The sequence below is a fragment of the Felis catus genome, chromosome B4 (genome assembly GCF_018350175.1).
Source record: "Felis catus isolate Fca126 chromosome B4, F.catus_Fca126_mat1.0, whole genome shotgun sequence".
Lineage (NCBI taxonomy): Eukaryota > Metazoa > Chordata > Mammalia > Carnivora > Felidae > Felis > Felis catus.
In genome coordinates, this window is record NC_058374.1 from 55,151,619 (window position 1) to 55,176,772 (window position 25,154).

Here is a 25,154-nt window from a genome sequence, read left to right on the forward strand (position 1 = left end):
AGAGTTTCACATGAGACAACTGGAAAACCACTTGCTTTGTTGCAGTTATGAGAAACATAAAGACAACACCAAAGGACAAGAAATGGATCTGTATATACTTAAGATACTGCTGTAGAAGAAAGTGTGCAATAATTTTCTCCAGGTCTTCACGAGGAAGTTGGGGAGGAGCAACACCTGCCACTCTCAATTTTGATGCCCCCTTTCCCATCCAAGAATCCATCAGTTTCAGTGGAGTTAGCTTTTCATTCAGGTCCTCTGCCTGCTTCAAAATCTTGATTAGATCTCTGCAGTATGCTGTTACATTCTTTACTTCACACGCTATAATGAGACAGGCAAATGAGATCTAGAAATTATAGCAAGGACAAGCTAGTCTAAGTGGTTAAACTGGTTTGAAACGAGTCCTCAACATGACCCACCCTAAACACTGATGTGTTATTTTGTTCTGAACCAAAATTAGGCTATTCCTCAAGTCTACCAGTAAACTAAGTTATAGTCTCAATAAGACATTGTTGAATTTACATGCTCGCTTCGGGAGCACATGTACTAAAATTGGAATGATACAGAGAAGACTAGCATGGCCCCTGCGCAAGGATAAAAGGCATTGTTTAATTTACAGTGATGTAAAGCAGCTGGTTACCAGAAGGCCTTTGGGTATGCTCTAGGAATAAGTGTCTGCCAGACCTGAGAGATTTATAGAGAATCAGTCTATTCATCGTATTTACCTAATTTGTGCTCATTAAACAATATTCTGAAAACTATGGCTTCCTTGGTACTGATTTAGAGACAAGAACGTCCTGGTTAAATATTCCTAATTATTGATTCTAGCACCCTGATTTACGTATCAGACTCTTATTCATGTGATCAGTATAACACAGTATAATAAAGTCATAAACAAGGTTATCTAGCTGCAAAGTTAAGACTAAAGTGATCTTCACCCACCAAGGCATCAGAACTCTGTGAGGGGGAACTGGTTATTCCCGCTCTTTGGACACAACACACAGGATGAAAAAAGTTAAAATACAACACCAAAACACTGGTAAATTAGTATCTTATGAGTAGTTATGCATTATCTGGATCAAAAATGATTGGACTGTAATCTCTCCTTTACAATAAATTCTCTTCCTAATTAGTGACTTAGTGACTAGCCTTTTCTTACAAATAGCAGTAGCATTTAGAAGAATTTAAGCTTTTCCCTTCATTTAAACATTTAACATGCCTTCAGTATAGCAACATAAAATACATCTATTCACATACCAATTTTCCTTTTGCCTTTGTTTTAAAACTTTGAGTTGTTACTTTTGAATCTAGAAAATGCTTGTCACTGCTTGCTTAATCCATTTTGGCGTCTAATAATTGCCCCCATGTAGTCCTAGCTATATACGTTAGCCTATAAAGATTTAAAAACAATGAACTAGGGAGTGTTCCAATCCAAGATGGCAACTTAGTAAGATCCTGAACTGGGTGCACCAAATCTACACCTATTTATAGGCAATTCCTCTTGAAGAACTGAGGACTGACTGAACTAAAGGCCACACAGAACACCAAGAGAGACATGGTAACCAAGGGTACCCCACCCCTGATGCTGCAAACTGCAGTGAGGAGAATAGTAATGTACCAGGAGCAGATTCGTCTGCACTTAGACACAGAAAATAAAAGCCACGGCTGAAAAGAGCAACTAGAATATAAAGGAACTAGCCATGAACCCTGCTAAATGGGAGGGGAGCTGCTACAACTCTCTCTGGGTTGGAAGATCTAATATGTGTCACAGTTTATGCACCCTCCCACCACCTTGACAGCATAGACTGGAGCAGGGTCCAGGCATCCTAACCAACCTACCACCTCAGTGAGCCCTGGGCCCCTAACCCACACCATCCCCAGCTGTCCCACCAAGACAGCCCTATGGTGGCGCACACCAGGAAGTCCTGGTCAACGCTCACTACAGCTCCACCTGTCTCACCACACTGAGGCAGGCACAAAGCACCTTGGAACATTCTAGGCCCTCACTGCTTTGGCTTCAGGAAGCTTTCTAAGGCACCCCAGTAGATGCCCATTTTCAGCTCCACCTGCCCTGCCAGGACACCCTGGCTTGCACCCACTTCAGCTTCTTTCCAGAGAACCATCTGTTCAGAGAGCCCTACAACTGCCACAGCCCAAGCCCTTTCAACTACCAGCTGCCCTGCCAGGTTGCCCCCTGCACAAAGCACCCAGGGACCTCTCCAGCCAACAATACACCTCAGTTCCACCTGCCACAACCAGAGCACCTGCTGCACATCCCAGAACACCCCAGCTTACACCCACTTCAGTTTCAGCCATCTTGCCAGGGTGCCCTCTACATGGAGAACCCCAGAACCACTCCTGACTACACCCACTTCAGCTTCAGCTGTCCTGCCAGGACAACCTGTCTCTGCAAAGAGCCTCAGGAATGCCCCAGCCCACACCCACTTAAGCTCTAGCCATCCCACCAAGGCAGCCCCACCATGGGGTGCCCTGAAACCCCCAGCCCATGCCAGCCACAGCTCCAGCCAGCCAACAAAAGTCACCAGGCATATACAGTCAACACAGAGGACCACCACACACCAAGAGCATTCCTTCAAGTTTGGGAAAAGTAGCAGTTCTGCCTAATTCATAGAAAGAAACACCATGTCAAGCAAGATGGGGTAACAAGGGAATATGCTCCAAATGAAAGGGTAAGACAAAACCTCACAAAAACAATAAAACAGAGAAGAGCAATATGCCTAATGGAAGAGCTTAAAGTAATGATCTTAAAGATGCTCACTGGACTGAAGAATGGGAAAACTCAGCACTTCAACAAAGAACTGAAAAATATAAACAACCAGAGTTGAAGAATAACTGAAATGAAAAATTCATTAGAGGGAATCAAATAGTGATTAATGGATACAGAACAGATCAGTGATTTAGAAGACAGGGTAATGCACTCAAAGCTAAACAGCAAAAATAAAGAATTTTTTAAAATGAGGATAGAACAAGGGATCTGTTGGCCAATATCAAGTGAGTAAACTTTCATATTATATATGAATATATATGAATATATATGAATATATTTATGTTTATATATAAATATATAAATATATATTATGTATAATATTTATATATTCATATATAAATATATATGCATATATATTCATATATACTGCTTTATACTTAGAATGTTACATATGAACCTCATGATAACCATAAACACAAAACCTGTAATAGGTTAAAAAAAAAAAAAGGAAAAAGTACAGTATACAGAATATAGTCAATGGTACTGTAACAGTGTTGCATGGTGACAGTAACTACACTTGTGATGGGCACAGCATAACTTATAGTTGTTGAATCACTATGTTGTATATCTGAAACAAATATAACATTGTGCTGACTCAAAGTAAAAAGAAATTTAAAAATTAGGGGTGCCGGGCTGGCTCAGTGGGTAGAGTGTGAGACTTTTGATCTTGGGGTTGTGAGTTCAAACCCCATGTTCAGCATAGAGATTGAAAAAAATAAGACAATAAAAAGTCAAAAAGATGTGAAAAAATATTTTAAAAATTATAAAATAGAAAGCCAAATATAACACCTCAGAAAGTCATCAATCACAAACAAAGAGAACAAGAAAAGAACAGAGAACTACAGAAACAACCAGAAAATGATCAACAAAATGGCAGTAAGTACCTAGCTATCAATAATTACTTTAAATGTAAATGGTCTAAATGTTTCACTCAAAAGATGCAGGGTGGTGGAATGGATTTTTAAAAAACAAGACCCGGGGCGCCTGGGTGGCTCAGTTGGTTGGGCGTCCGTCCGACTTCGGCTCAGGTCATGACCTCGCAGTCCGTGAGTTCGAGCCCCGCATCGGGCTCTGGGCTGACAGCTCAGAGCCTAGAGCCTGTTTCGGATTCTGTGTCTCCCTCTCTCTCTGACCCTCCCCTGCTCATGCTCTGTCTCTCTCTGTCTCAAAAATAAATAAATGTTAAAAAAAAAATTTTTAAAAACAAGACTCATCTATATCTTGCCTATAAGACACTAACTTCAGGCCTAAAGATACATGTAGATTCAGAATGAAGAGATAGAAAAACATGCAAGTGGAAGCAAAAAGAAAAGCCAGAGTAACAGTACACATATCAGACAAAATATATTTTAAAACAAAGACTGTAAAAAGAGTCAAAGATGGGTATTACATAATGATAAAGGTACCAATCCAACAAGATATAACAAGTGTACATATCTACACACCCAACACAGGAGCATCGAAATACATAAAACACACATAACCAAAGAGAGAAACTGATAGTAATACAATAATGGTACGGAACTTTAACACACCACTTACATCAATGGATGGATCATCCAGGCAGTCGGTCAATAAGGAAACTGTCTTTGAATGACACATTGGACTGGATGGACATAACAGATATAGACAGAACATTCCATCCAAAAACAGAATACACAGTGCACATGGGACACATCTCTAGGACAGATCATATTAGAGGACAAAATAAAAATAACTTGATAAATTTAAAAGATGGAAATCATATCATGCAGCTTTTCCAACCACAACAGCATGAAACTAGAAATCAGTCATAAGAAAAACACAAACATGTGGAGGCTAAACAACATGATACTACACAATCAACAGGTAAGCAAAGAAAGAAGAAATTAAAAAAATACATGGAGACAATGAAAATGAAAACACAACTGCCCAAAATCTTTGGGAAACAGCTAAAGCAGTTTTAAGAGGTAAATTTATAACGACTACCTCAAGACAAGAAAAATCTCCATAAACAATCTAGCTTTATACCTAAAGGAACTAGAAAGAAAAAGAACTAGAAAAAGAACAAAACCTAAGGTAAATAGAAGAAAGGAAATAATGAAGATCAAGTCAGAAATAGAGTCTAAACAAAGAAAAAGATCAAGTAAGCTAAGAACTGGGTCTTTGGAAAGATAAACGAAATTGCTAAACCTTAACCCCACCACTCATCAACAAAAAACAAAAGAGGACTTCCACCCAGTGTGGAGCTTGCTTGAGATTCTCTCAACAAAAAAAAAAAAAAAAAAAAAAAAAAAAAAAAATCCAAAATGAAAGTGAAGTAACTGACACCACATACAAAGGATTGTAACAGAATATGAAAAATCATGTGCTGGGGCGCCTGGGTGGCGCAGTCGGTTAAGCGTCCGACTTCAGCCAGGTCACGATCTCGCGGTCCGTGAATTCGAGCCCCGCGTCAGGCTCTGGGCTGATGGCTTGGAGCCTGGAGCCTGTTTCCGATGCTGTGTCTCCCTCTCTCTCTGCCCCTCCCCCGTTCATGCTCTGTCTCTCTCTGTCCCAAAAATAAATAAACGTTGAAAAAAAATTAAAAAAAAAAAAAAAAGAAAAATCATGTGCCAACAAATTGGACAACCTAGAAGAAATGGGTAAATTCCTAGAAATGTACAATTTTCCAAAAGTGAATAAGGGAAAATAGAAGTCTGAACAGAACAATTACTAGTAATAATATGGAAGTTTTTTATTACTAAAAAAAAACTGCCAACAGGGGAACCTGGCTGGCTCAGGAGTCCAGCTCTTGATCTCAGACCAGGGCTTGATCTCAGGGTTGTGAGTTCAAGCCGCGTGTTAGGCTCCACACTCGGTATGGATCCTACGTAAACAAAAACAAAAACGTTTTTAACAATCAACAAAGGTCCAAGACCAGATGGGCTCACAGGTGAAATCTACCAAACATATGAAAAGGAGTTAATACCTATTCTCAAACTATACCAAAAACTAGAAGAGGAAGGAAAGCTTCCAAATACATTCCATGAGGCCAGAATTACCCTGATGCCAAGCCAGACAAAGACAACACCTAAAAAGAAAGCTGTATACAGGCCATTATCAGCAATGCACATAGATGCAAAAATCCTCAACAAAATATCAGCAAACCACATTCAGCAATACATTAAAAGGATCATTCACCAGGATGAAGTGGAATTTATTCTGGGGATACATGGATGTCTCAATATTTGCAAATCAATCAATGTGATACTCTTTTACAATAGGTAGAGTAAAAACCATATGATGATTTCAATAGATGTGGGAATAGCATTTGACAAAATTCAACATCTGTTCATGACAAAAACTCAACAAAGGTTTAAAGGAAACATACCTCAACATAACAGAAGCCATACATGAAGTATCTAGAGCTAAAATTACACTCAACTGTGAAAAGCTGAGAGCTTTTCCTCTAAGGTCAGGAGCAAGATAAGGATGTCCACTCTCACCACTTTCATTCAACATAATACTGGAAGCCCTAGCCACAGCATTCAGACAAGAAAAAGAAACCAATATTAGTAAGGAATAAATTAAAATGTCTCTATTTGCAGGTGACATAATACTATACATAGAAAACCTTAAAGACTGCATTTACAAGCAATTAGAGTAAATGAATTCAGTAAAGTTGCAGGAAACAATACACATCAGCTACGTTTCTATATGCTAATAACGAAGTAGCAGAAAGATAAATTAAAAACACAATTCCATTTACAATTGCACTGAACATAATAAAATACCCAGGAATAAACTTAACCAAGGAGGCGAAAGACCCTGTACTCCGAAAACTACAAAACACTGATGAAAGAAATTGAAGATTACAAAAGCAAATGGAAAGATGCTCAATGCTCATGGATTGGAAGAATACTGGTAAAATACCTACTACACAAAGCAATCTACAGATTCAGTGTAATCTCTATGAAAATACCAAGAGCATTTTTCACAGAACTAGAAATAATCCTAAAATTTGTATGGGACCACGAAGACCTCAAATAGCCAGAGAAATCTTGAGAAAGAAGAATAAAGCTAGATTTCAAATCCCAGATTTCAAGATATACTACAAACTTGTAATAATCAAAATAACGTTGGGGCACCTGGGTGTCTCAGTCGGTTGAGAGTCCGACTTCGGCTCAGGTCATGATCTCGCAGTCTGTGAGTTCAGGCCCTGTGTTGGGCTCTGTGCTGACAGCTCAGAGCCTGGACCCTGCTTCAAATTCTGGGTCTCCCTCTCTCTCTGCCCCTCCCCAACTCATGCTCTGTCTCTGTCTCTGTCTCTGTCTCTCTCTGTCAAAAATAAATAAACATTAAGAAAAAAAAATTAAAAATATAACGTACTGGCACAAAAACAGATCAATGGAACAGAATAGGCCAGAAATAAACCCATGCTTATATATATGGTCAATCTATGACAAAGGATGCAAGAATATACAATAGTCTCTTCAATAAGTGGTATTGGGAAAACTGGACCACTTTCTTACAGCATACACAAAAACAAACTAAAAATGGATTTAAGGCCTAAATGTGAGACCTGTTACCATAAAATGCCAGAAGAGAACATAAACAGTAATTTCTTTAACATCAGCCATAGCAACATTTTTCTGGCTATGTCTTCTCGTGCAAGGGACACAAAAGCACAATTATTGGGACCACAACAAAATAAAAAGCTTTGCACAGTGAAGAAAATCATCGACAAAACTGAAAGACAACCTACTGAATCGGAGAAGATACTTGCAAATGATATAGTCAATAAAGGGTTAGTATCCAAAATATATAAAGAACTTATACAACTCAACACCAAAAAAATAATCCAATTAAAAAATGAGAAGACCTGAATAGACATTCTCCCAAAGAAGACCTACAAATAGTCAAGAGACACATGAAAAGATGCTCACTAATCATTAGGGAAATGCAAATCAAACCCACAGTGATCAAACCACAATATCACCCCACACCTGTCAGAATGGCCAAAATCAACAACATAAGAAACAAGTGTTAGCAAGTATGGACAGAAAAGGGAACCTTGTGCATTGTTGGTGGCAATGCAAACTGGTGTAGCCGCTGTGGAAAACAGTATAGAGCTTCCTCAAAAAATTAAAAATGGAACTACCACATGATCCAGTAATTCTACAACCAAGTATTTACCCCCCAAAACCAAAAACATTAATTTGAAAAGATAGATGTAATCCTATGTTTAAAGCCAAGATATGGTAGCAACCCAAGTGTCCATTACCACAATGGAATATACACACAATGGAATATTACTCAGCCATATAAAAAATCTTGCCATTTGCAAAAACATGAATGGATCGAGAGGGTATTATGCTAAGTGAAATAAGTTAAATACTACAGGATTTTACTTATATGTAGAATCTAAAAAATAAAGGAATAAGCAGAAAGCAAAAACTGACCCATAAATATAGAAAACAAAATGTTTGCCAGAGGGGAAGGAGGTAGAGGGATGGGGAAAATGGGTGAAGGGGAGTAGGAGTACAAGCTTCCAGTTATGGAATGAATAAGTCATGGGGATGAAAGGTACAGTACAGAGAATATAGTCAATGGAACTGTAATAGCATTGCATGGTGACAGATGGTAGCTACACTGGTACCTGGCACAGCACAATATATAGACTTATCGAATTTCTATGCCATATACTTGAAACTAATATAACATTATGGGTCAACTGTACTTCAATAGACAGAGAACTCAGGGGCGCCTGGGTAGCTCAGTCAGTTAAACATCGGACTCTTGATTTTGGCTCAGGTCATGATCTCACAGTTTTGTGAGATCAAACCCCATGCCGGGCTCTGTGTTGACTCTATACAGCCTGCTTGGGATTCTTGCTCTCTCTCTGCCCCTCCCCTGCTCATGCTCTGTCTCTCTCAAAATAAACTTTAAAAAATTAAAAAATTAAAAAAAAAAAAAGTGAACTCACAAATGTCTTTACAACAGTTATCACACATTCTGTTGCATGCTTCTGAATTCCATACTTCATCAAAATGTTGAGCTATCAATACACGGCGACACCTGCAAACACATTGATATATACATTATTAAATGACCTAGTAAGTTTTAAGAATTCCTATTTCTTTTTTAATTAATTTATTTTTTTGTTTATTTATTTTTGAGAGGAAGACAGAGTGCAAATGGGGGAGAGGCAGAAAGAGAGGGAGACACAGAATCCGAAGCAGGCTCCAGGCTCTGAGCTGTCATTGCAGAGCCTGATGCGGGGCTCAAACCCCTGAACCATGAGATCATGATCTGAGCTGAAGTCAGACACTTAACTGACTGAACCACCCAGGCACCCCAAGAATCCCTATTTCAAAACAGAGTTATATATTATATTAGTTTCCTATTGCTGTCATAACATTACCACAAATCTAGTGGCTTAACACAAATTTATTGTCTTACATTTCTATACATGAGAAGTGTGATATGGGTTTTACTGGCTTAAAATCAGAGTATCAGCAGGGATGGATTTCTTCTGGAGGCTTTAGGGGAGAATCTGTTTCCTTGTCCTTTCTGATTCCTAGAGACTGCCTGAATTCCTTGGCTCATGCCCCACTTTCCTCCATCTCCAAAGCCAATGAATATCATTCTAACCTTTCTTGCTTCATTCCACAGTTAAGTACCGTTATGATTATACTGGATCCACACAAACAACCCAGAGTTATATCCCTATTTTAAGGTCAGCTCATTAGCAACCTTAATTCCATTTGCAGTCTTAATTCCCTTTTGCCATGGAAGGTTAATTTACAGTTGCCAGGAATTTGAATGTAGACATCTTTGGGAGACTATTCTGCCTATCACATATTTTTTTCCATATATACTTGATAAACACTGCTTTCAGAAGTTGTCTGAGATTCCCTTGAGATTCAATATTTGGGAACTATTAAAAGAATCTTCCTGATAGCAAAGCAGTTTCTTGTATCTTAGTAGTTTCTTGTATTTGACTCTAAACCCCCAAATATGCTTCTTGATATCTATTGGATATCTAAGAAAATTTTCATTTTCTTACTTCTTTAACTAGATTATTGTACCACCTACAGGAAGAAATGACGTTTTCTGTCACTGTTCGATAGCTGCTTATCAGTTCAAAAATTTTGAGTCCATTTTACATGATGGGCAATAAGAGTACAAAGATGACTAATACTGAAAAGCCACCAAGGAACTATATGCTTTAATTAAAACCATCCTAGATTTAAATTTTATTTAGTAAGGAGAAACTTAACCCTGCTCTCAATTATTTCATCAACCCATCAGTTTGTAAGATGGTACATGTTACAGAGCTCAGCTCTCAAAATGCCGATCATAAATACCTTTTCACAACTGGTAAAGCATGTAGATGTCAGTGCCAGAGAGAAAAGGCTTGAACTCACTATGAATTTGTATCAAAATTTTCAATAAAAGTGGGGATGGATGAAATACATGAAGGGGATTAAGAGGTACAATCTTCTAGTTATAAATAAAATAGAGATGACAGGGGGATGTAATGTATAGTCCATAATATTGTACCAACTCTGTAGGGTGACAGAGGGTAACTAGAATTATTGTGGTGACCATTTTGTGATATATGAGAATACTGAATCACTATGTTGTACTCCTGAAACAGATACAATATTGTACTTCAATTATTCTTCAATTGAAAGAAAATCAGCATCTCAGTATACTTGTTTTACTTAAAGAAACAAACAAACAAAAAAAAAACTCCAATGAAAGTTTTGGAGGATTATCAAATAGAGAGAGAGAATACATTTTCTGGAATTAAGGCAGATCCTGAGGGTTCACGTACTGGTTCCCACCCTTTAGACATTTGATTTTATAGGTTTGTACTTGATATTCTACCAGTGTATTTACTTACTGAGCGAGTATCCAAAGTAATTTCCCAGACTTTCATGTTGTGCTTATTTTTAAATGACAAGTTATAAAAAGGTATGTGGCTTACTTGCTTATGTTTTGACAGTATGACACCATCTCATAAAGCTTCTGTTGTCCCACATTTTCCATCACCACCATTGAACTTATTCTGAATATATCTCCAAAGCCATAATACAAAATACAGTCCGCCCTCATGTCATCTCGACCTGTAGTGTGAGAAGTCTTGAGATTGCATAATTACTTGAAAATTTCAAAATATGCAAAAATAATATATATAAAATTAGCTGGCAATGCTTCACAGTCTAAATATATCACATCTAGAAATTTCAGATATGTGCAAGTTAATTTGTAACAGCTGCCCTGAAATTATAAAAAGAAAAACCAACTAATGAGAGCTATCAACAATCAGCTTTATTAGTAAAAAAAATATGTGCATAAATAATCCAATTATTGAAGTTATCAATTTGAAGCCACTAATTAAAAATTCAGAAGTTAAAGATAGACATCAAATTATCTTAGAAAACATAGGAAACAATTCATAACACTCCAATACAAGTAAAATAAGCACACAAATACATAAGTACCAAAAAAGTATAAAACTGTAAAAATGCTTCATTGTTCTAAAAAATACTAGCTACTAAAGATTTAAAATACAGAATTATTAAACATATATAATGTGTTTTCTGGAAAAGCTTTGTTAAAAGTTCCCTCTGGTTAGAAGTTACACATACCTGCACGTCCACTCTCTTGGTAATAATTTTCAATAGATTTACTCATTGAATGATGGATAACAAATCTCACATCTGGTTTATCAATTCCCATACCAAATGCAACCGTGGCCACCACCACCTAAAATGTTTTAACATTTTATGTTAATTATATAAACTTAAAATATTTTTAAATGTTAATGAGGATGCTGTTGAAGATATATACTTAACCTGAATTTCATTGGCTGACCATCTTCTATGAACCTTGGTCTTATCTTCTGGTTCCATATTGGCATGGTATGCACCTGCCTGAATTCCCAGTTTCTGTAAACTAACTGTAACTTGCTCAGAGTCTTTCTGAGAAAAGCAATATATGATTCCTGTAATAAAATATGTCCAATTGTTAGATATATATACACACATATTCAAGATACTGATTAACACAACGCATGAGGGAAAAAGATTTAGGAAAAAATGCCAAGGTCTTGAATACATAATGACTTTCTGATATAATTCAAGATTTGATCAGCAGCTTGCTCTAAAACAGAAATAAGCCCTGGGCCACGAGTTTTGGTTCCCATTACCTCTTTTTTTCTCTCAAGTATGATGTGAAAAGTTTCATGTGCAAAGGAGTTTGGGAACCACTGCATTGAACAGGTTTCTCTCTTTATTTGCAGGACTGGCCAGAACCTCTAATGTGCTGGTATACCCCATGAAGCTCCAAGAGGATAAATAGCTGCAGCTTTTCTCAAACTTATTTGACCCTGGAGCTCCTTTTACCCTGGGTACTCATTAATGTCTCCTGAAAATCTGTAGAACAGCTTTGAAACGCTACCTTTACACAAACTCTGTGCTTCAGTAATGCTCATCTGTGCATTAATCCAGGAAACAGAAATACTCTCAACTCCATCTACAGATACCTCACTCAATGTGCACTATTTATTCTTTAATTGTCCTTTGCTATCAAGGACTATTTTACATCCATTCAGAAAGTCAGTGCTTAACCTTCTAATACACAGTGGATAATTAACTAAATGTGCTGTTGATAATTAGCATTATGCCATTAGGTCCACTAATGACTACTTAAAGCAATTAGGTGCAAATAAACAAAAATAAATAGTTTTATGACTCTTATAATCCATCCCATTAGTAAATGACACACCCAATTTCTAAGATCACCAAGCAAATTAATTTTTTTTAATTTTTTTAATGTTTATTTTTGAGAGAGAAACACAGAGCATGAGTGGCAGTGGCGGGGCGGTGGGGGGGGGGGGGGTGTTGCAGTGCACAAAAAGAGGGAGGCACAGAATCCAAAGCAGGCTCCAGGCTCTGAGCTATCAGCACAGAGCCCAACGCAGGGCTCAAACCTGCAAACCATGAGATCATGACCTGAGCCAAAGTTGGATGCTTAACCAAATGAACTACCCAGGCGCCCCCACCAAGCAAATTAATTTTAACATAGCATTTTCAAATATCTTCTGCCATGCACTAATATTTTTGGTGGCTAATCATTCATCAGTAAATCAGTATGATATTACTTTTTGAAACTTTTCTCTCAGTCTTCAAAGTTGTTTTTGTATTACCTGATTGCCCTTTGTATCTCCCATTGATGAGCTTTACAATATCCTCGATAAAATCTTCAGTGTTGGAGGGCTTCTGCCGAATCTAAGAGAAAGCTAACTTATTACAAAGTAAATTAATGAGTACCATCCATGTAAACATTGACTTACAACTTTCAGGGTGCCAATCTTTTATAGGCATAGTGCCTTTTCCTTGCTCTTTCATTCACCTCTCCTGACCCTGCCACCTCCCAGGCTCTTCTTGATCCTTGGTTTTGAATTTGCCAGGAATAAGAAGGCACAGAAGCAGTGAACTTGTAAAGGTGGAGACCTTTTTATTTTTTGATGCTACTTTTATAAAAACATAAACCATGGCATAAATAACTTGAATGGAGACTCAAAAATATTATCTATTCTTAAAAGGATATAATACACACACACACACACACACACACACACACACACACATTCAGGAAATTAGAAAAAACATGTCACATAATCTGAATAGAGTATTAGCAAATGGTATATTAATCTTGAACTATTTTGTAATTAACTTCAATAGAGATGTAGTTAGGGTCCTTGGCATCAATCTTCCCTCCATCCTTGCACAATAATGTGCATCAACTTCACAAGGCAATGTTTTTTATTTAACCCAGCAAAGGATTATGCAGCAAAAGAGATACAGAAGAAAGCACGAATCAATGAATATGCTTCTCATCACTTCCTCATTTTAAAAACTTTTAAACAGAGTTACCTGTTACTTATAAACATAATGAAAAGGTAACCTCTGCTGTAATCCTTCATGAAAGTAATATGTTGACATAAAAGTTACACACCTCATAATAAAGATTTGGCCGATTAAAAGAAGCTGTGAAAGTAAAACACTTTTCCACACACAGTATTTTCTGGGCATCCTTCAAAACATGGCTAGTTGCGGTTGCCGTCAGCCCGATTAGGGCCGTGTTAGGGAACTGCCGCTTCAAGATACCCAGTGCCTTGTAATCTGGAAAAGAAAACATACAAAGTGGCCTACTTTCTACATGTAAGCAGTATATATCTAGCGTGTGCTGCCTGGCCTTTCTGAGTAGGCAGGCTATAGGAGACTTTTCCCTGGCTCTTCAGAAACACTGTTCTTGGCCACAGGTAGAACTCCCTGTTGAAGAGAGAAAACCAACACATTTCCAGTAAGCTGTGCACTGGTCTACAACCTCTGACTAGTGGATTTAAGAGGCAGTGGGAGTGGCCACAGTGTGTGAATCTCTCACAACAAACAAGAGATAAAAGAGGCCATCAGGCAAACTCCTTCTACCAACACTATCATGCAAGTGTGGCAAATTCAGGCCAGAAAAATTTTGGTGAGGGCACTAGTTTTTATAGAATGTATTTCCAGGAAACCATTCTGGGCTCATATTTGTCATCAACACTTAAATCGCTAGGTAAGTTGTCCTTATGTAATTAACTCTTTGCAGAAAGTAGAAGAGAACTGTGGTAGAAACTGCTAACTGCAAAGCTAGAGGACTATGAAAATAGAGAAGAAGGTCACTGCTGGGGAAGTCATGAAGGTTTCAAGGAGGTAACATGTGAGTTGGGTCTTGAAGACAAGCAGAAGTTACCAGGAAGGGTAGAAGAAAACACCAGGCAGAGAAAACAGCACTTACACCGCAAATACACTGGCATGAAATTACTTAGCATATTCCAAAAACAGAAAGCAGGTCAGTCAGACCAACCCACAGAGTGTCGAGCTGGATGTATTACTGTCAACTCCAGTAAGCTGGTAACCACATTCCCTGTATGGATCCACGCTAGAACTAGACCAAAAAAGGAACGAACGTGTACAAGGTGTGGCAGGCAGAAGTGAACCAGTTGCCATTACTCTCTGAAGATCTTTCCAGGCAGATAAGATGAGGGACAGATAGATGCAGAGGGGCCCAGCCAGTTCTAACTTGTCCTAGTTTTTTTCCACTCCTCCTTCAGCTCTTATTCCCAACTGTAGGTCTTACCCATCACCAGTCCCCACTGGATGCCTGGCAGGCAGCAGGCTCACAGAGCTGACAGCTACTCAGAGAGAGCTTACCAGAGACCTCTCACAAGCTTCCTGTCTGTGTACCCTCTGGCCCCGGCCATGCCAGTTGCAGACCTCCCTACAAGCTCCAGTTGGTCCTCCCACACCAGGGCTTCAGGAAATCAGAGACCATCCTCCACCTCCTTCACACCTTCTCTTTCCCTGCTCTTCACACAGTTGTGCAGGGTCTGCTTCCTAAAATAAATCCCTGATCACCTGCCATTCACAATGGCTCTGCTTTCCTGCCTGCACCTTAACTGATACTGTTACACTGAAGAGTACAGGAAGGCAGGTTTAAGAAAGACTGGGAACAACACAGTTGATTCTAAGAACTAGGACTTTATCCTATAGGAAATTTTTGAAGCATAAAAGGGATATAAATAGACTCATCTTTTGGCAGTAGTGCAAGGTATGGGCTGGAAGAGACAAAACATAAAGAAATGGAGATCAGTCAAGAGATGGCAGCAGCAAACCAGAAACCCACTAAGAATAGGAAACAAGGCATGACACTGAGGATAGAGCAGAAAGAAAAGACTGAATACAAACCCAAGAACCAAAGCCCGATAGGTCCTGGTAACTATTGGGATATGGGCTCTGGGGGATGCGGGGTGGGGAAAAGGGGAGAGAAAGGGAGGGAAAGAGCCCAAGATTCATCCATTTGTGCCAAGCGTGTCTTCAGGAACTGAATGTTCAGTGGTGAACAAGACAAAGCCGTTTTGCAAATGGAACGATTCAAGCAAAGAACCAGACAAAACAAAAAGTAAACCAATAAATATGTTATTATCAGAGAGTGAGAAGGGCTCGGAGTGGTAAGCCCAGTGTAATGGAAGTATAACGAGGGAGGGAGGAAGAATAGGAAATCAGAGAGAGGTAAACAAAGGACAGACCACATGTCACCTTATGGACCTCGGTCAAGAATATGGAATTTATTCTAAGTACAAAGAGAATCTGCTGGGTAGTTTAGGAAGGGAAGTAACAGGATTTGATTTATACTTAGAAAAGATCACTTTGGTTGCTGTATGAAGAATGAACTGTAAAAGGGTAAGACTGGAATCACAGACTAGTTAGGGAATCATTGTAGTAGGTCAGTGGAAAGGAGCCTAGGTGTACCTAAGACACAGCAGGACAAAGAGAAGAGGACAAACTTGAGATTCACTTTAGAGGCAGAGTTGACAGGACTTGGTGATGGACTGGATCTGCAGAAGTAGGATAAACCGGGGTGCCTGGGTGGCTCACTCGGTTGAGCGTCCAACTTCGTCTCAGGTCATGATCTTGCAGTCCGTAAGTTCAAGCCCCGCAACGGGCCTGTGCTGACAGCTCAGAGCCTGGAGCCTACTTCTGATTCTGTGTCTGCCTCTCTCTCTGCCCCTCCCCCACTCATGCTCTGTCTCTCTCACTCTCAAAAATAATTAAAAAATTAAAAAAAAAAAAAAAGAAGTAGGATAAACCAAGGATGATGGACTAGCTATTACATTATTTGTTCACAACTCCAACTCCACCTTTTGATACACTGTTTGCAGTGCTGATGCAGGGAATGTGCACACTATCTTTCTGCTTTGCCAGCTGGCCCTAGACTACAAGGCTAAGGGAAGAATTAGGGTCTTGCTCCTTCCTTTTTGTTTCCTGTGGGCTTGCCTGTGTTCTCAAGAATGTCACCCAGCAAGGCTTCTTCATCCCTATACCAGCACTGTCTCTTTGTAGTAGCAGCCAAATATAGTTTTTCCAAACTTTGAAGAACCAGCTTCATCACAGGTCCACCTCACCTCTGCCTCCATTAAGAGGCTCCAGCACCAGGTAGCTGTGCCTCCTCAGAGGTCTGAGTTTCAGCTCCACAAAGACCCTCCTCTCAAGCTTATTAGTTCCAACGTTTTCTTCTCGCTCAGGAACAAGACAAGGATACCCACTCTCACTACTCTTATCCAACACAGTATTAGAAGTCCTAGCCAGAGAAATTAGGCAAGAAAAAGAATAAACAGTATCCAAATTAAAAGAGAATAAGTAAAACTGTCACTATTTAAAGAAAGTTTGCAAAACACAAAATGAATATACAAAAATAAGTTGTGTTTCTATATACTATTAATAGACTATTAGAGAAATTAAGAAAACAATTCCATGTGTACCTGGGTGGCTCAGTCGGTTAAACAACTGTCTCTTGATCAGGTCATTATCTTGCAGTTCGTGAGATAGAGCTCCACATCGGACTGTGCACTGACAGCATGGAGCCTGTTTGGGATTCTCTCTCCACTTCTCTGCCTCTCCCCTGTTCACACTGTCTCTCAAAGTAAATATTTAAAAAAAAAAAAAAGAGGGATGACTGGGTGGCTTAGTCAGTTAAGCATCTGACTCTTGATTTAGGCTCAGGTCATGATCTCACGGTTGTGAGATCAAGCCCACGTTGGGCTCTGTGCTAGCAGCATGAAGCCTCCTTGGGATTCTCTCTCGCCTTCTCTCTCTGTCCCTCCCTGCTTATGCATGCTCTCTCTCTCTAATAAATAAGCATTAAAAAAAAAGAAAAGAAAAGAAAAGAAAGGAAACAATTCCATTTACAATTGCATCAAGAAGAATAAAATGCTGAGGGATAAATTTACCCAAGGAGGTAAAAGATCTATACACCTGAAAACTATAAGACATTGATAAAAGAAATTGAAGAGAACACGAATAAATGGAAACATATTTTGTGTCTATGAACAGGAAGACTTAACACCGTTAAAATGTCCGTACACCCTGAACAACCTACAGATTCAATGCAATCCCTATCAAGATTCCAATGGCATTTTTCACAGAACTAGAAACAACAATCTTAAAATTTGTATGGAACCACAAAAGGCCCCCAATAGCCAAGGCAATCTTAAGAAAGAATGAAGCTGGAGACATCAAACTCCCTGATTTCAAACCATATTATAAAGCTATAATAATCAAAACAATATGTTATTAGCATAAAAACAGAAACATGGATCAACAAAACAGAATAGAGAACCCAGGAATAAATCCACATATATATGGTCAATTTATGACAAAGGCATCAAGAATATACAATCAGGAAGCAACAGTCTCTTCAATAAATGGTGTTGGGAAAACTAGACAGCCACATGCAAAAGAATGAAACAGGACTTTACACCATATACAAAATCAACTCAAAGTGGATTTAAAAAGTCTTAAACATAAGACCTGGAACCAGAGCACTACTAGAAGAAAACATAGGGTATATCCTTTCTTCTATTAACGTGATGTATCACATTGATTGATTTGTGAATATTGAACCAGCCCTGTAGCCCAAGAATGAATCCCACTTGATCATGGTGAATAATTCTTTTAATATACTGTTGGACTCGATTTGCTAGTATCTTGTTGAGAATTTTTGCATCCATGTTCATCAGAGATATTTGCCTGTAATTCTCCTTTTTAGTGATGTCTTTGGCTTGGGAATCAAGGTAATGCTGGCTTCACAGAAGGAGTACAGAAGCTTTCCTTCCGTTTCTATTTCATGGAACAGCTTGAGAAGCATAGGTACTAACTATACTTTAAATGTCTGCTAGAATACCCCTGAGAAGCCATCTGGCCCAGGACTCTTATTTGTTGGGAGATTTTTGATAACCAATTCAATTTCTTCACTGGTTATGGGTCTGTTCAAGTTTTCTATTTCTTCCCTTTTGAGTTTTGGTAGTGTGTGGGTGAGTAGAATTTGTCCATGTCTTCCAGATTGTCCAGTTTGTTGGCATATAATTTTTCATAGTATTCTCTGATAATTGTTTGTATTTCTTTGTTTTTTTTTTTTCAACGTTTATTTATTTTTTGGGACAGAGAGAGACAGAGCATGAACGGGGGAGGGGCAGAGAGAGAGGGAGACACAGAATCGGAAACAGGCTCCAGGCTCCGAGCCATCAGCCCAAAGCCCGACGCGGGGCTCGAACTCACGGACCGCGAGATCGAGACCTGGCTGAAGTCGGACGCTTAACCGACTGTGCCACCCAGGCGCCCCAATTGTTTGTATGTCTTAATGTTGGTTGTGATCTCTCCTCTTTCATTCGTGATCTTATCTATTTGGGACCTCTCTCTTTTCTTTTTGAGAAGCCTGGCTAGGGGTTCATCAAATTGCTTATTCTTTCAAAAAACCAGTGATTCATTTCTCTGTCCTACTGTTTTTTGGATTCTATATTGTTTATGCTCTAATCTTTATGATTTCTCTTCTTCTGAGGGCTTTAGGGTTTCTTTGCTGCTCTGTTTCTAGCTCCTTTAGGTGTGAGGTTAGATTCTGTATTTGGGATTTTTCTTGCTTCTTGAGATAGGCCTGGACTGCAATGTATTTTCCTCTTAGGACTGAGTTTGCTGTATCCCAAAGGGTTTGGACTGTCATGTTTTCATTTTCACAGGCTTCCATATATTTTTTAAGTTCTTCCTTAATTTCCTGGTTGACTCATTCATTCCTTAGTAGGATGTTCTTTTCTTGTGGTTGATTTCAAGTTTCAAAGTGTTGTGATCTGAAAATATGCATGGTATGATCTCAATCCTTTTATATTTGTTGAGGACTGTTTTGTGAACCAGTATGTGATCTATTTTGGAGAATGTTCCATGTGCACTCATGAAGACTGTATATTCTGCTGCTTTTGGATGAAAAGATCTGAATTGATCTGTTAAGCCCATCTGGTCCAATGTGTCATTCAGAGCCCCTGTTTGCTTACTTATTTTCTACCTAGATGATCTGTCAATAGAGGGAGAAAAAGCATTTGACAAAATACAGCATCCTTTCTTAATAAAAATCCTCAAGAAAGTAGGGACAGAGGGAATATACCTTAACATCATAAAAGCCATATATGAAAGGCCCATAGCTAATATCATCCTCAATGGGGAAAAACTGAGAGCTTTCCCCCTGACATCAGGAACACAACACAGATGTCCACTCTCACCACTGTTGTTTAACACAGTGTTGAAGACCTAGCCTCATCAGTCAGACAATAAAATGAAATAAGTCATCCAAATTGGCAAAGAAGAAGTCAAGCTTTCACTTTTCACAGATAACATGATACTCGACATGGGAAACCTGAAAGACTCCACCAAAAAACTGCTAGAACTGATACATGACACTATTTCAGCAAAGTCGCAGGATAAAAAATCAATTTACAGATATCAGCTGAATTTCTATACACTGAAGATGAAGCAACAGAAAGAGATATCAAGGAGTCGATCCCATAAAATACTTAGGGATAAATCTAACCAAACAGGCAAAAGATCTGTATGCTGAAAACTACAGAAAGCTTATGAAAGAAATTGAAGAAGAAACAAAGAAATGGAGAAATATTCCATGCTCATGGATTGGAAGAGCAAATATTGCTAAAATGTCGATAGTACGCAAAAAATCTATACATTCAATGCAACCCCAAACAAAATAGCATCAGTATTCTTCACAGAGCTAGAACAAGCAATCCTAAAACCTGTATGAAACCACAAAAGTCCCCGAATAGCCAAAGTAATGTTGAAAAAGAAAACCAAAGCTGGAGGCATCACAATCCTGGACTTTAACTTTAACCTCTATCTACTACAAAGCTGTAAACATCAAGACAGTTATGGTATTGGCATGAAAACAGACACAAAGACCAATGGAACAGAATACAGAACCCAGAATTGGACCCACAAACATACAGCCAACTAAACTTCAACAAAACAGGAAAGAGTATCCAATGGAAAAAAAACAGCCTCTTTGGCAAATGGTGCTGAGAACTGTACAGCAACTTGCACAAGAATGAAACTGGGCCACTTTCTTACAGCATACACAAAAATAAACTCAAAATGGATGAAAGACCTAAATGTGAGATAGGAAACCATCAAAATCCTACAGGACAAAACAGGCAACAACCTATTTATTTGACCTCAGCCACAGCAAATGCTTACTTGACACGTCTTCAAAGGCAAAGGAAATAAAGGCAAAAATGAACTATTGGGACCTCATCAAGATAAAAACCTTCTGTACAGCAAAGGAAACAATCCAAAAAACTAAAAGGCAGCTGATGGAAAGGGAGAAGATATTTTCAAATGATGTATTGGATAAGGGTTAGTATCGAAAATCTATAAAGAACTTATCAAACTCAACACCTGAAAAACAAATAATCCAGTGAAGAAATGGGCAGAAGACATGAATAGACACTTTTCCAAAGAAGACATCCAAATGGCTAACAGGCACATGAAAAGATGCTCAACATTGCTCATCATCAGGGAAATACAAATCAAAACCACATTGAGATACCACCTCACACCAGTCAGAGGGGCTAAAATTAACAACTCAAGAAACAACAGATGTGGCAAGGATGTGGAGAAAGAGGAACCCTCTTGGGCTGTTGGTGGGAATGTAAAATGGTGCAGTTATTCTGAAAATAGTGTGGAGGTTCCTCAAAAAGTTAAAAATAGAATTATCCTGCGATCCAGCAATAGTACTTCTAGGACTTTATCCAAAGGATACAGGAATGCTGATTCATAGGGGCACATGTATCCCAATGTTTATAGCAGTGCTATCAATCACAGCCAAATTGTAGAAAGAGCCCAAACGTCCATCAACTGATGAATGGATAAAGATGATGTGGTGTGTATATATGAGCACGATGCTACATAAAACTATAAAACACTTTTGTACAGCAAAGAAAACCTATGGGCTAGGAAAAAATATTTGCAACTATATGATAAAATGTCAACATAAAAACAACACAAAGAATTCATTTATCTCAATAGCAAAAATACCTAGAAACTACAACTGAAAAATAGGCGGAGGATCTGGATAGATATTTTTTCTAGAGAAGACATACAAATAGGCAATGCGTACATGAAAAAGTATTCAGCATCACTAATCATCAGTGAAATGAAAATCAAAACCACAATGAAGTATCACCTCACACCTGTTACAATGGCTATTATCAAAAATACAAGAAATAAGAACTGTGAGAGAAAAGAGAAACCCTGATGCACTGGTGTTAGCAATGTAAATTAATGTGGCTGCTACGGAAAACAGTACAGAGGTTCCTCAAAAATTTAAAAATAGGGGCATCTGCGTGGCTCAGTTGGTTAAGCGTCCAACTTTGGCTCAGGTCAATATCTCATGGTTCACAAGTTCAAGCCCTGTGTTGGGCTCTATGGTTACAGCTCAGAGCCTGGAGCCTGCTTCAGATTCTGTGTTTCCCTCTCTCTGCCCCTTCCCTGCTCATACTCTTTCTTTCTCTCTCTCAAAAACAAACAATAAAATTTTTTTTTAATTTAAAAATAAAACTACTTTATGATCTAACAATTCCACTTCTGAGTCTTTACCCAAAGGAAACAAAATCACTATCTTGAAAAGATATCTAAGCCACTATGTTCACTGTAGCATTATTTATAATAACCAAGACATGGAAAAAATGTAAGTGTGCACTGATGTACAGATAAAGAAAATGTGCTATGTATATATACATACACACACAATGGAATATTATTTGGCCATAAAAGAGGAAATTCTATTTGCAACAACATGGATGAAGCTTGATAGCATTATGCTAAGTGACGTAAGTCAGCCAGAGAAAGACATTGTTATGACATCACTGACATGTGTAATCTTAAAACAAACAAACAAACAAAAAACATCTCAAAGATACAGAGAACACAATGGTGGTTGCCAGAAGTGAGGCATAGTGTGGGAAAAATGGGTGAAGGGAGTCAAAATGTACAAACTTATAGTAATGCTCAATAGTGATAATACTGTATGTTAAGTCGCTAAGGGAGTAAATCTTGAAAGTTCTCATAAAGAGAAAAAAGATTTTGCAACTATGTGTATTGATGATGTAACTAAACTTACTGTAATAATCACTTCCCAGTATATGCATATGTCAAATAACTATCTTACACAACTAAGACTAATAAGTGCAATGTTATATGTCAATTATATCTCAAACAGTTTTTTAAATGGGTACACATTTCTAATAAACAATTAGGAATATAAATCTACAGCTGAGGAGTAACAGGACTAGACATGGGAAAAACTGATTACAGCTGGCAGCTAATCTACAGAGCCAACACAAGTTATGGTAATACACAAGCAATGGTTCTCATCCTAAGTGATCAGCACTGAGGCTGGAAATATAAGGTAAGGGTCAGAAACCTAGCATTTCCACTAGCTACCAGGTAACAACTCTTTGGAGTAGTCTGATTAAGATGGTGGGGTCTTTTGTAGAAAGGACAGTATATGTACTGAGGCATTTAAAACAAAATTTTAAAAATTACCTGTGTCCCAAATAATTCTGAAGGCAGTGAATGTGTCTTCAGGCCACAAGTCCACTAGGCCTGGGGAAGTGTAAGAAAAGGTGAAAGAGATGGGAACCATAGAGAACACTAACATTTGAGGTGGCAGCAAAGGAAGAAGGCAGCAGTGAGCGCGGAAAGCGTTCCATCACTGAGGGAGGCAAAAGTGGCAAGGAGAGAGCTGAGTGCAGGAAGTGCTCCTGAAAGTGAGCATGAAGAGGAATGCAGATGAGCCCACAGGATTAAGCAGTGGGGAGTGAGGTCTCAGCTCACCCCTAAGCAGAGTGGCAGAGGCAGAAGCGACTCAGTGAAGTCAAAAAGGAATAAAGGTGAGAAGGGGAGAGAGTTTAGAGGAGGAGGCAAAAAGAAGAACAGAAATAGGACAATGCCATAAAGGGGTGGAAAAGGCCAAAGACTACTTGGGCTTCTAATGTTTGTTTTTGTAAAGTCTGAAGATGCCGGAGTGAAGACTTGGACAAAGTCAAAGTTAAGAAGGCAGGAAAGGATGAAGCGGAAGGAGTCATGGTAACTTATAAAGAAATGGTCCCTTTTGCCTTAAGAAAAAACAAAATAAGACAAAACAAGATTACTAATGTTTGGAAGGGGAAAGAGAAGACGTCCATACCTGCTGGCACCTACTTTCCGGGCTCTGGGAGGCATCTGCTAAGTATGAGTTAGGACCTAAAGAAAAGTTAGCGGCATGAAAAGCTCATTGGAAGAAATGTATGCAGGAGACAAAACAGGAACAAGAAAAAGATAGCGGGGTACGATGAAAGCTGAACTGAGGTGGAAATTAATGCAGTTCTGCACTTTTTCCCACCAATGCTTAGTACTGAAACAGCAGGAATAGAGAAAGCAGAAGCCTGGATGGGTCCAGAAGAAAAGTCTGGCACAGAGACTGAAGTAGGTAAAATGCCAGGCAATCCACGAGAAACACAACAGAAAAGTGGCAACAGAAGAGTCTGGAAGGAGGAAACAGTGGCCATCAGGTGGGGCCTAGAGCAGTGGGCAAATATAAGGACAGATTAAAGAGGACCCCAGGGGAGCCATATGAGTGTGAAAGCAGGTTCAGAAAGAAATGAGGTTGAAATCACGAGCAGGACTTTTTAAATCTAAGACTGTCTTGCACAGAATAAGTCTGAATGATCTGCTTCTGGCCATGTAGGATTAAGTTGGAGAAGTAAAGAAACAGGTTACTCAAATATCCCACAGAACTTTAACCCCGAGGTGTTAGTTGAGTGTAGATCTGGAAGTGGATGCCAAAGACCCTGAAGACGACCTTGAAGGAGATCCTAATTCCTCAACAGATGTGAGAGAGAACTTGGATGTCAGTAAATCTTTATGGCTAAAGATGGGAGAGAATAATGTTTAAGAAACATACATTTCAAGGGATAAAGGCAATCAGACTAAGCACTACCACGGCGGGAGTAGAGATTAAAATTCTGCCTCTTGGTTCCCCGTAAGTTAAGGCAAGAGAAAATGAGTAATAACTGGCTGAGAAAATAATTTTAATGGAAGCAGAGATTTCCATCATATAAGAAAACAGTCCCTAGAATCAAGGAGTTTTCTAGACACATCATACATACCAGGTCTGAAATCATGTCCCCAGTGGCTACAGCAGTGAACTTCATCCACAGCAATTCGGGTAAATCTCCTCGCTTCATAGGCTTTCTCTAGTCTTGACATGAACATTTTGCTTTTTGCAATTTTCTCTGGAGTCACATAAATTAGCTTTAGCTTGGAATTTTTATTTACCATTTCAGCATGAACCCATTTCACATGCTCCTGTTGGAAGGAGAAACAGACATAATGACGGAACTGAGCTAGCCAGTAGGGATGCTAAGCAGTAAATTAAGATGCTCATTACTCAAAGCAACAGCCTTAAACTGTTTTAGCAG

At 38.8% G+C, this 25,154-nt stretch overlaps 1 protein-coding gene and 2 non-coding genes across 4 annotated transcripts in view; 2 read left to right on the plus strand and 1 right to left on the minus strand.

Annotated features, from left to right (window-relative positions):
• Positions 1 to 25,154, minus strand: part of RECQL (RecQ like helicase) — a 57,386-nt gene that overhangs the window by 1,764 nt on the left and 30,468 nt on the right. For both annotated transcript variants that reach the window (XM_006933559.4, XM_045061499.1), the window contains 8 exons: positions 24,843 to 25,041; positions 13,778 to 13,944; positions 12,966 to 13,047; positions 11,614 to 11,762; positions 11,407 to 11,524; positions 10,743 to 10,881; positions 8,733 to 8,824; positions 99 to 318 (listed from right to left, as the gene is read on the minus strand). In XM_006933559.4, the coding sequence (XP_006933621.1) occupies positions 99 to 318; positions 8,733 to 8,824; positions 10,743 to 10,881; positions 11,407 to 11,524; positions 11,614 to 11,762; positions 12,966 to 13,047; positions 13,778 to 13,944; positions 24,843 to 25,041 (1,166 nt within the window). The remainder of the gene's footprint in view (positions 1 to 98; positions 319 to 8,732; positions 8,825 to 10,742; positions 10,882 to 11,406; positions 11,525 to 11,613; positions 11,763 to 12,965; positions 13,048 to 13,777; positions 13,945 to 24,842; positions 25,042 to 25,154) is intronic.
• On the plus strand, positions 520 to 622 carry LOC111561532. The gene has a single exon (XR_002744182.1). It is a non-coding gene; the product is annotated as a U6 spliceosomal RNA (small nuclear RNA).
• TRNAK-UUU lies at positions 3,413 to 3,485 on the plus strand. Its single transcript has one exon. It is a non-coding gene; the product is annotated as a tRNA-Lys (tRNA).